This window comes from Lipophrys pholis, assembly GCF_963383615.2.
Source record: "Lipophrys pholis genome assembly, chromosome: 17".
Lineage (NCBI taxonomy): Eukaryota > Metazoa > Chordata > Actinopteri > Blenniiformes > Blenniidae > Lipophrys > Lipophrys pholis.
In genome coordinates, this window is record NC_137643.1 from 11,668,461 (window position 1) to 11,681,066 (window position 12,606).

Here is a 12,606-nt window from a genome sequence, read left to right on the forward strand (position 1 = left end):
CCTATTTTACTCTTGCATGATTTTCTGTTCCCTGTTTACTTTGTTTAGTCAAATTATTGACATTGAAAGCTGCCCTGTTCACTGATTCTACTTTTCTTTGTATCTGCATGTAATTGTTTTCTCCCTTGAATTAGTTAACTGATTATGTATTCTGTTTATTGTAGACACAATGTGAACTTTACAGTTTCAGTTTCATGTTTTATGAGAATATTGTGTTGAATAATCTGAATAAAAGGGTGTGACAGTAAATATTTCCACTAAATCCTGGCACCTTTATTTATAATTCACAGTGAACGTCTCTTTCAATAATTGTAACCAATTTGGGTGAATCTTATCATTCACATCATACCGTGTAAACGTAAAGGTGAGACATAATCGTGAACAGATTAATTTGACAATAGTGCGGAGAAGACGATTAAAGGAGAGGATGACATAGTTATGGCCTTTTAAAATTGAATTTCCCTCATTAACAAAACTCCTTAAACCCTGTGCTGCTTCTTGGTATTTCTAAATACGAAAATGGCTTAAAATTCAGTTTGTAAACCAACTTGTAATCAGTCACACTTGGAAGTGTCTACATATTCTGATCATCCTCATAAAGATACTGATAAGCCCTCACTGTCAGGCCAGAGTTGAAAAATCAAAAAAAACAACTAAAGAAAGTATATTAACTAAGTTAAAGCACCAGAAAGCATGTTTTTCACTGCTTTATTCAACCTCTTAAAAAGGAGGCTCACAAAGTGCTTGGACAGACACATACCCTTTTACAGACGATAACAAACAAACAAACAAACAAACAAACAAACGAACGAGTGACAGAATTCAAATGCAAATAAGGAGGTGAGAGGGAATTTCTTTTTTGCACAAAACCGCAAATACATCACATTTGGTTATTGTTATTATTGCCACTTCACAGAGGGATGTTAGAATGAAAACACATTTTTACACTGCACTGACAAAAACCCGTCTGTTATTTTGATAAATGCTCATCGATGTTGACCTTATTTAGATATCTCTAAAACAAGAAAAATTAATTACATCACAGTACAAAATTAACTGTTTAAATTTCTTTCCCCCCATATTGTTATGACTTGTATTGAATTCATTAACATGAGTAGCTTACAGCACAAATATTACTATTTAAATAAACAGACTAGAGCTCACTATGACAAATATACAAAGTACCTGGCTGTTCTATGGGGGTGGGGGTGGGGGGGGTGGGGGGGGGGGGGGTCAGCATGTTTGACTGTTGAGCAAGTGCAGGTTCGGCAGTAAAAATAAAAAAACCAACAAAGATGGGACCTCTGATTTTAAATTGAACAAGATGCTTTGGGAGGTTTTTTTTTTTATTTACAGGGTTGGGTAAACTGCAAAGCTGGCAATGCCACACATATTATTCTTGTTCCTTGCGATGCGAATGTAGCCCTGCTCTCCCCACGCCGTCCCCCAGCTGAAACCACAGTTAACATCAGATTGAACACATTGCACAGGGAGCACCTTCTAATCGTCTGTCCAGGAGAGACGACTTCACCTGTTTTTCACCAGCCAGTAGTCTTGTCCTGCGTCCGTGCCGTAACCCACCACCAAGACGGCGTGGTTTACTAACTTTGGGTTGCAGCGGGGTACATTGTATAAACCTGCAAGACGCACACATTTCGAACCAATCACTCGGACACTCAATTCCAAATATCTATACTCAGCATTTCAATTGGGAAAGTCCCAGATTGAAGGGAACTTCAACAGTTTTACAACTATTAGGTCATGAATTCCAACGTATCTTTCTAAGATGTGCTAAGAAGTTTCGAAAGATATTCAAACGAAAACAAGAAATGGAAAACTGAAAATGTGTTTGTGACTCTTCACCCACGAATGACGTACAACCGATTTCATTCGGCTCATTTGCACACATTTCTGAGTTATTACTGGAGCCAGACGTGACAGCTCCAAGCTCCTCATTAGGAATACGTTAATAAAACCCACATATCGGAGACCGATGAGCCTCACCTCCTCTGTACAAATGGAAAGACGCCAGCCTGGCGTTCACAGCCACAGCGACTGGTCCCACTGACGCCACCACAGCCTGCAGCTCCTTCTCATCTCTTCGTGGAAGGACGTGGAACTTAGAGCAATATGCAGCCTTTCCCTTGACTGAATAGCGGCAATTCCCATTCTACAAACAGGAAAGAAAATGGCAGGCGAATGTATCAAGCGATTTTGATACTAGAATTTGAAGTTTAATATGATAATGTGACCAACTTTGCTGCTCTTGGGGTTTGATGAACTTGCTGCTCTGCTGAACAGGCTTATTGAGAAACAAGTATAAGTATGTTTTGCAGACGCTAAACACGCTCCTCTTCAGAGCGAGCAGCTTCTGGTTCTTGCAGCTCACCACCGTGTTAAACATGTGGCTGCTTCACTAAAGATGCTCCGTTTATGAGACATGCAGCTTGTAATAGTTGTTGCTCTTCCAAATACGCAGCTTATGATTGTTGCTGTTCTGCTAAACAGGATCATGTGCCGAGTTTTGCTGTTTGTGGGTGTTGCTGCTTTGTTAAACATGAATATCCTTAATATTTTCACCATAGGTGTTATTGCTCTGCTAAATATGCTGGTTGTTGGTCTGCTAAGCATGTTGCTCGTGGTTGTTGCTGCTCTGTCAAAAATAATAGTCCATTGGCGTTCTGTCTTGAGAACTTCACTGTGGCTGTTCATGGCCAAAATGACCTGCAGGCCGATTGGAAAACATCTGTAAATGAAAATCTGTACTTGAAATCCCGAAGTTGTTTGATTTCTCATACAAGAAAAGAAGCCTGATTGTAGATTTTACTTTCTATCTAAAGTACAATGTAATTCATAATACCCTGTACAATATACGGTGAAATATTCATATGAATGCAGATATTCCACAGAATATTGTCTGCATCTCACATACGCAGTTTCACTGAATATGTAGAGTGCACGCAGTGTTATGCAAATTGTAATTCTCACACCACCGCTGATAACAAATGTATATGTTTGACACATTATGTTTTGACATGGTTGTCTTAACATAAAGATTTAAGGAATTCAGTGTATGTTATTATTAGTTCACATCCAGGCCAGAATAATGCTCCAACCAGAAAGAGTAAAAAAGAAAAGAATCACAATAGAAACTGAGAAAGAGGAAGTAGCACCATATTAATTTGACATTAAGCACTGTCAGACTGTGTGCTCAGCCTGACCTTGTGTTCGTAGGGGTAAAAGTCCTCCGAGTCCACGCCGCCGTTGTGGATAATGTAGCTGTAGGATTTGGAAATGTAGCCTCCTCTACAGCCGAGGTTTCCCTCCCTGGTGCTGCAGTCCACCAAGTTCTGTGGACTCAGAGACACCAGGATACCCGTCTTCTTCTTCATCTGACCCTCGAGAGCTCCCAGAGAGCTGAAGGCCCAGCATGACCCACACGGCCCCTTTAAAAGCAAATAAAAGACATGTTTACCCACACATTTCTTCATCATTCTAGTTTCTATATTTTGATGGCTGTTCTTACTTGGTTTCTGACAGGAGTAACCAGGCCCTTCTTCCTCCAGTCCAGACTCTCTGGTATCCGTGAGCCACTCGCTTCGCTGGAAGTGCCATTTCTGAAGGGAAAAGCCTCCTCCTGTTTGAGCCCGTTGAGCTTCTCATTGATCTCCTCCACTGTCTTAACAGAAACGAATAAAGCGCCCGAAAGTTAGTGAACGCGTCTGTATTGCGATGCTTCTCTGAACCTCATGACATTGGAATTTACTGAAGTATGTTCTCTACATATTTGTGTGTTGAAGGCCATCTTGAATTGTGTAGTCCCCTTTAGCCTCAAAATGCACACCTTAAGGTAAATTTGTCTTTCATATCATATAGATTACAAACACTCGAGCTGCGTTCTGAAATTCCACGAGGCAACACCGGGTAACACACTGTCCTCTGAAAGCAGGCCAAGAGCTTGTGTGAGTCCCAAACATTTCTGCCAGTTTCCTGCGGAGTTGTACTCGTCACACCCATCCATGCCTCGCTGCTCGGCCTTCCTCTTGTGCAAAAACCCTCCTCCTCCTCCTCGTGACACCGTAGAAATGCCCTTCTACTCAGGATTATCCATCTTTTTGATGACAACCTCTAAAGGGACCGTCACTGCGGTGGGAGGGAGTCATGCTTGTGTTTCTCTAGTTTCCTTTACTGAACCTGGATTCAGAGCTTGTTGTGTTGCTTGTGATTGTGTTCGAACAAACTGTATAGATAGTAGATCATGTTTTGATCCCTGGCTGGGTTTTCTTCCATTTTAAATTATTATTTTTTGATTTCCTGAAAGACATAAACAGTGTAAATGATTGTCCGTCTCTCTATGTTTGCCCTGTGATGGACTGAAACCGGTCCAGTGTGTGACTCGCTCCCCGCCACCCTAACATGGACGATAGAGTTTAAGTTTTCTCCCTGTTAATTGGAACGACTTGGAGTGAGGTGTCGCGTCATGAATGCATTTCAATTATTTCTGATTGATTCTCAAGTCTCAGTACTTGATCCTTTTTCCTTGAATGTTCCATTACCATGTCTGCCAGATGGTGGAGCCCCAATGTGAAGCTGTGTTTTCCCGCTGAGGCCTCCAGGTTGTGCTTCATCACAAAGCGCACGTTCCTCTCCCAAACTGCTCGCCTGAAGTCGATCTCAGTCTGAAAGGCAAATGCAGAGTGATCTGAACTGTGTGGTCACGTGTGACGTTGGGGGTTTTTTTTGTTCTTCATTCTCCTTTGTCCCACCTCGTTACTATAAAGTCTGTGGTGTTCAAGTGTCCAGTCTTCCCAGGCTCTGTTTGAGGACGGTGACGAGCTACAGCGAACCAAAAAGGCCCAAAGCAGAGCAGCACATGAAACGTTCATCCTGTAACAGAAGAAACATAAACTGATCACTTCATCTGATCAAATGATCTTTGTCGAGAAAAGACGTGAAGACCAGAAACTACAACTCTAAACTTGATCATTCATTTTTTTCTGCATTCATTTCAAAAAAGAGAACGAACAAAACTAATAATGTCTTTTTGCCCAAAAAAACCAACTAGTCAAGTTTTTTATTATCTTACACTTCTTGTTTATTTATAAGCTACAAATCTTTACACACATATTTAACACACTATATCCTTTTCATGTATACAAGTGTGTAACAACAGCACTGCAAGCCTACAAGTTTAAACAGAATAGTTTGTTAATTTCAACCCCATCTGTTTGTATTATTACATTATAAGTTGTTGTAAAGGCAGAATTAATAACTGAGCAGGATTACATGCCTGTTTATGAAGCAGCTGGTGAGTATGAATTTGAGTGTCAGCCGATATGATGCGTGTGCATTCTAAAATCCTGAGGACAACACTTCATCAAGAAGATCTACGTCTGTTTCAATCTTCACTTGGTAAACATCATATTATTTAAAATCTTAAAACAAACAAACAAGAGAAATACCACACTTTCTAAATATAAAATGCACAAAAAGTATAAACCCTCGCAGTGTTGATATTTTTTAAAAGTATCTTGACAGTGAATCCAGATAAAAAATAAGAGTCGTTATCACAACACAACACTTTTTGACTTAGTTGGCACTGAACATGACGGTGCAGATGACGACTGATGAATTGATTTTAGCATTATTAATTTTAATAGTGATTTCTTTTTCTCCAGGTTTTTGTCACCTCTCAAAGGAAATGTTCAAACATGTTACTGTTATCTTAAATCTTCTTCAGCAAATCTCTTCTCCAACACTCTTTTCATTCACACGTCACTGAGAAGCCTAACTTCATTACGGCAAACACAAAATGAGGGTTTTTACCTTCTTTCAGAATGACAAAGAAAATACTTGTTGTTCTCTCCAGGGTGGAAAATGCGTCTGTTTTCTACCGGACCAGTAGATGTTCACACTTTAAAGAGGAAGTTTAGTTTCCTGGCATTCACTTTTCTCTCTGACTCGTCATGTGAATCTAATTTAGAAGCAGCAGCAGTGGCTCAAAACGCCCCTCCAGCACAAAACGCCAGAGAGAGGAGTTTAATTATGAAAATGTGTGCTAATCCAACTGTTTGCATAGAAAATATGAGTGGAATGAAAAGTTTAGCCATAAACGGACCTTTGTTTTAGCCCAGACTTCTTCAGCTTGTTGGACTTTAAACTAAACCAAACATGAAAGCACAGACCGCAGTGTACTGCCAATAATGGTAATCTAATTTAACCAGGGTGACTTTAAACATACCGATGATTCATAAATGACTAAAATGTTTTATTTTTCAGAGTTAGGAACTGTAAATCCGCTCTCATTGCTGACTTACCTCCACATAAACATCTTAAATTCATTTTAAGAAGGTTAATGATAGAGGTAAATGTACACATATTGATGATTAATAGTCCTGTTTTATCAATCCAGAATGATATTAGGCAGCAACCTAAATCAGGAATTTATGTCTTATATTATCTTTTACTTGTTTCCACATAGTAAATCTAAATAAATCTCGAATAAAAGAGAAATGCCCACATGCATCAGCGCAGTCCCTATAAGGAGGGAGGAACACACGGTGTGACGATAAACAAACAGGAGGTTATTATATAATGTGGAACCTCGATCCGGCACCTTGCTATAATTAGCGTCCTCCTTTGACCTCTCCTCCTCCTAAATCCGGGTTTGGACTGAGTTCTGCTGATGAATGCAGCTTCTCTTTGGTACCAGATGGTAAGATCATGACTCATCATCACAGCCTCTTTTTTTCCTATAGTGATCATACATGTTCAGTTTTAACGCACGGAAGGGGGAAACCCTGGTGAAACAAATGGATTGTTGCCGTTTGTTTCTTCAACAAGTTGCGATGAAGCAGAGCCGTAAAGGTTCATTCAGCAGATGAAACTCAATCTGTAGAACTTTAAATGAACCAGAGAAGATTCCTCAGCTGACTCATCACAAAAAGCTGAATTGATTACAATGCTTCTTCTGGAGAGAAGCAGCAGGTGTGCTCTGTTGTACCTTTCCTGTTGTGTAACTAGGAAAATAGGATGAGTGTAAATATGACTACATAGAAACACAACCAGTTCATGTCTATATATGGGAAGTCTTCTTATTGATGGTATTAATATTTATTAGATAACACTGTACAATGCCAATAATAGACAACTGTGTCTTGTAACAACCAAAAATATATGCTTAACAAAACTTGATTTATTGCTGTCTTTCTTCTTTTTTTTTTTTTTTTTAACCCAGTCAGGTCTCAGATAAACACTTCCTCCAATGCGAGACAACAAACCATCAGAATCTCATCACTTCCCAGGAGGAGAGTCCGAATGCTGGACGGGTCGTCTTCTTCAACTGGCCGTTTACCAACACAAGACGTCATAAGATGTAACGGTAAAGCAGCTGGAATCCTACACCACACAAAAATGGGGCAACTCTTTCTCCCAAAAGTCAATATTTGGCCACCGATTGCTTCCTGGTCTTATTTGTATTTCACATATCCTCTCAAGTTTTTGTTGGAATTAGAGATATTTGCGAAAAGGCATAAAAGCAATATTATATTAATTAAAAATGATTTATTGTAGTCGAGAACAGTGATTCTCAAACTGTTTTTATTTAATTACATTGAATTGAAACTATATAAAATTATCAAAATAGTACAATATTTAGAATAAACTGTAAACTGTCCGTAGCCTCCACTACTGTGTCTTCATGTCAGCCAAATGGTCATAACTCTCTTTTCTCAGATGGTACACACTGTGGAACGTTTGATAACCGCTGGTCTAGAAGGTTAAGTTAATGTTATGCAGAATGATGATATTCCTAATAGGAAAGGTGAGTATTTAACCTGGAAACAAAACAACACAAACCAGGAGCTATACGGAGACGTCCAGAGTCTCCGACAAGGTGGCGGGACGGAGGCTCAAACTGGCGGGCCATTGCCTCCGACACCCAGAGATTCCAGCTTCAACAACCGTCCGGTGGGAGTCCCCGCGTGGTAAAAGGAGACCGGAACGACCAATCAAAACCATGAGAGACATGTTAAAGGAGGATGCCAGGTAGGACAGCATCTCTGCGTTGAGGACCCCGATGGTGGACAGGGAAATGTGGAGGACTACAAAGTTTGGCACGCATTTGGCTGAACATGTCAAAACCAAAGCGCTGACAAGATTCTGGCTCATGTTTGGTCTCTGTCATCACGAATCGCGTGCTCCTCCCTGCCTTCTTGTCTCTTACGTCTTGTGACTCTGACCTTGTGTCTTCCCTCCATGAAAACCCGTCAAGTGTTTCCACCTGTGTCCTGTCAGGCCCTGCCGCCCCGTGTGTGTTTTTAAACACTCGGTCCGTCCATCAGTGTTTGTCGGTCCATCTGTTCAGTTTCTGTGTCTCCTGTCCAGCAACCGTACGAAGGACTTCATGCCCTCGTCTTTTGGAAAAGTTTTGACATTCTGTTTTTGGCACAAAAGTACTTTGAATTTCATATATTTAGAATAGAACAGAATAGAATAGAACTTTACTTATATCGCAACTTTCACAGACATGAGTCACAAGGTGCTTTACAACACTACAAACAGAAAATATAAGAGAAAAGATCATTAAAAATATAGAAGAAGGAAAAACATACATAGTTATATATATATATATATATATATATATATATATATATATATATATATATATATATATATGGGAGGTTAAGTGCTTTATATATATAAGACTTATGGGTAATTGTGTTCATTTGTATCTATGCTGCTCAAAATTACATATGTCGATAATTTGTCAGTGTCATAGATCCGTGACCTCCCCTCACTGTACAACATAAGACCACAGAGTTTAAGCCACAATCAAGGTTAAAGCTACAGTTTTCCCTTCTTTAATCTGGGATTATAGCTGTTTTTAGATGTGCTTGAAACTGAGTGCTGTTATAGGGTTCAGAATCAAAAATGCACTGCTTGATAATTTTCCTAGATTGACAAAATTATTTCCTACCTAAGATGTGAATCAGGAAAAGAAATTCTGCTTTTGAAAACAAAAAACTGGCAACAGAAGCAAATATTGGTCAGACAACTTTGTTTATCATTTCAATCCACTAGGATACGAACCATTTTCTCAAATAACAAATGATTAAAAATCACTATTGCTAAAATTTTGAACTATTAGATTCACTAAAAAGATTGGAAATGTGGACGTTTTAAAATGTTACAATGTCGGGAACTTGAATTAAACGATAATGAATGGAAATAAATAAACAGTAAAGATAAAAAAAAATTGAGAAAAAGAAGCATCTGTTTGTGTTTAGCAGCAGAGTTTAAATTAGCCATGAGGGGTTTTCTTTTGTTTGTTTTTATTTGAGCTTTTCTAAGTGAAGAACTTGTAACGACATTCAGCAAATTGCACCAGTCAATGTATTTCCACTTGAATCAAAGTCCTTGAACGCTCGGTGGAAGCAACAAGCTGGAAAAGAATCTTCTTTTATTTCTAAGTGTCGGTGTTTAAATTCCTTCCCATCTGGTGTTGCTCCGAAATCTCTGCGTTTGGCTGACCTGCGCCTGCCTCCTGCCTCATCCAGTGCAGCAGGCTGGATGGAGTCCAGGAGCGAGTGCATATAATCCCCCAGCATGCACCGAGCCCCCGCGCATCCGCGGCCAGGTTGTTGTTGCCATGAGGACGGAGGAGCAACACGGGAACTGAAGCCGTGCAGCATCACGCTCTTCCCTCCCCGAGTTTGGGGGTGTTCAGGATGGGACCACACAGCTTTCTCACTCCTCTTTGCTCTCAGATGTATTTTCGGAAGTGTTTTTGAGCTGCACGGTGTCTGTTGGTTTTTTTTTTTTTTTTTCTTTCTTTAAAGGCGGTGCTGATGAAACCAGGCTCTCAGCTGTTTGAATCATTTCAGACAATCTATCAAGGCAGTTTAAAGAGAAAAACAAAAAAGTCCATTTGCATCACAATGACGAGCGCTTCAGCCTGAGGAGAGGGTGAGTTCCTGCTCTTGGATTTTGTTTTTCTCTTCGCTTTCACTGAGAATTTCTCTTGTTGTTATGTGGCTTTTATACACTCCCTCCGTTGTGCCGGCGCTCTCAAAGCTGTGGAGGCACTGCTAAAAAACTGTAATATCACCTTTTGTACACTATTTACACTTCCAGGGATGTGCACTCCCTGGAGGTGTTGAGGAGGAAACGTCCTCCATCACTTATTGCCGTGGGGAGCTGCTGTCGGCACCGACTCTGTCCCATGATGAGATTTCTGCCTGAAAAGTATTATCTCAGATAGAGGAGGAGAACATTTCAACCTGCTGCCCACCCAACCCCCCCCCCCCCCCCCCCCCCCCCCGGCATGTTTGTTTGTTGTTTTTGTTGAGTGTCTGAGGCTATCGCAGCTTTTAGAATAAGATGTTTTATGTGGAACATCTTTGAGGCAATAAAAGTAAGAGCACTGTAAAAGTTAGGCCGATATAAATCAGCTTGCATCGAGGGGAGAATGCAAACATCGAGTAGATCTCTGTTGTTCTCGCCTTTACATCGGGGATCTCATCCGTTTCCCTCACAAACCAGAGTAAATCCTCCCTGCTGCAGTCACTCAGGTTGCATGCTTCGTGGAGTCGCGACCTTCAGAGCAACAACATGCGAGCGAAGCTGCCAAAATCCAACCGAGGGCGGCATCACACTTTGAAGGCGTTATTATATTTTCTGTCACTCTCCGCACAATTTAAACCGCACGTCTCAGCGAGTCACACATTTTATGACGAGCTGATCGCCCACTCAAAAAAACATTTTTTTTGACAGACCTACAGTTTGATAAGTAAGAGAGCTGTGTTTCTGTGTTTTGTTCTCATTTATTTTTTCTAATTTTCACACACAATATCAAACCAAAGTTACATGTGTTTTCCCCCCCCCCAAAATGAATGCATTGTAATAGTTTGCTTTTGTCTCCTCCTACTGTTACTGTCTGCACTGGGCATCCTTCCTGTCACACATCAAAGTTTGATGAAGATCAAGTCCACAGCCTTTCAATCCTATGTCACTATTTCTGCTCATCTTTTTGGTACGGTTGCAGGTTTGAGTGTTAATCTGTGGCACAACATTATTTCACTCTTGTGTTTAGAGTTTCTGCATCTCCATTGTCATCGGGCGCAGAGACGACATAAGAGGTGAAATAGTCAGAGACCAAGCATCACCTGACAGTGGATGAGGCCAAGGCGCTGGCTGAGGAAAAAAAATACACGTCTTGTTCGCCTGAAACGAAAACAGAAACTTTCATACACCTTGCATCATCCAGAAACAGATATAAATCAATATGATCTCTGCCTCAGTGGGTATGAAGACCTTTACAGAATAAACAAATAAACCCTGAAGTGGAAGCCTGAAACATGCCTTCTTCTTTTCCTTTTTGATTTTTTCTCATGATGAATTTATTCTGTCATTTGTGTAAAATACAGAATGTGCAGAGGAATGTCACGCATTCATAAAAAATCCTAAGTGGAGCTCCAAGCTACTCCTACAGAAGCGGCTGCATCAGGGTAAACCGCATCACCTCAGATGTAATAACTGTGGAGGAATAGGTGTTCTTTTCACATCACTTTTTGCCCCGAGAGAGAGAAGAGAAAGAAAGAGGATATTTACAGTAGCTGCAGCCCTGCTGATAATTCAGTGTCTAAGTCCTCCACGCGATGCCTCGTGTGGAGCAGCTTTACACGTTCTCCCATTGTCTGCTGTCAATCTGTATAAATTAAACAAAAGCAGAGTGGGCATACAACCAGCTATTCTTATTTTGGGATTTATTGACTCTTGCTTGAGCTGTCGAGCTGAAAGGAAATTGTCCACAAGCCTGCCGACTGTGCTCTCGGCATGCGAGGTGATACGAGGTGATGTGGGATAATGATGGGAGAAGTGATGGCACTCGTTTATGTCTGTTGATGCCTCCTCACTAGAAGACAGCAACTGAGAGGAGGTGACAGCTGATCTACAGACTTATACAGCATAGGACGAGTTAAGATTGAATGGCATTTTTATTTGGAGATTTACGTTATGGTGATTTGGATGTGTAATTCAGTGGCGCTTACATCAGGGCCAACTCACAAAACAAACAAGTACTCAATTTGAGATTAATTAAAATGATATGGCTTATGCCACTATACCCCTGTGCCCACCAGGAACAGATGTATGGTGATTAGAAATCTCGCCTCGTGGCAAGAAGGTTCCAAGTTGAAGTTTTCTTGTTTTCTTGTCCATGCATAGGTTTTTGTCCAGGTACTCCAGTTTGTTCCCACAGTTCAAAAACATGCATATGTGCATAAAAATAAGCTCGGCTGAATTGTTCACGTAGATTCTACTCTGGACTTTGTTGTTAATATCGGCCATGAACCAGATCCATGACGAGATGACTGCACAGGCGATTTGAAGTGACAAGAATCAACTGTATGAATACCTAATAAGTTCACACAAGTGAGAAGACAAAAGTTCACCTTGAAGCAAAATTGAAAAAAGAAAAAGATGCAAATATTTCATAAAGAAATAAAAAAAATGATTACAAAGACACAAAATAAGTGGGATGAATAACAAGCTGTTGACATTGTATGGGCGTACATAGAATGAAGATTAAAAGCACCGATCAGTTTA

General features: G+C 40.4%; 1 protein-coding gene across 1 annotated transcript; it reads right to left on the reverse strand.

Annotated features, from left to right (window-relative positions):
• Positions 1 to 701: 701 nt before the first annotated feature.
• ctss1 (cathepsin S, ortholog 1) lies at positions 702 to 5,970 on the reverse strand. The gene is made up of 8 exons (XM_080485381.1): positions 5,827 to 5,970; positions 4,767 to 4,887; positions 4,557 to 4,679; positions 3,527 to 3,679; positions 3,222 to 3,446; positions 2,005 to 2,170; positions 1,532 to 1,637; positions 702 to 1,450 (listed from the first exon to the last, which is right to left on the reverse strand). The coding sequence occupies exons 2-8, from the start codon at positions 4,884 to 4,886 to the stop codon at positions 1,351 to 1,353; spliced, it is 993 nt and encodes a 330-aa protein (XP_080341507.1). The 5' UTR covers position 4,887; positions 5,827 to 5,970; the 3' UTR covers positions 702 to 1,350.
• Positions 5,971 to 12,606: the final 6,636 nt, after the last annotated feature.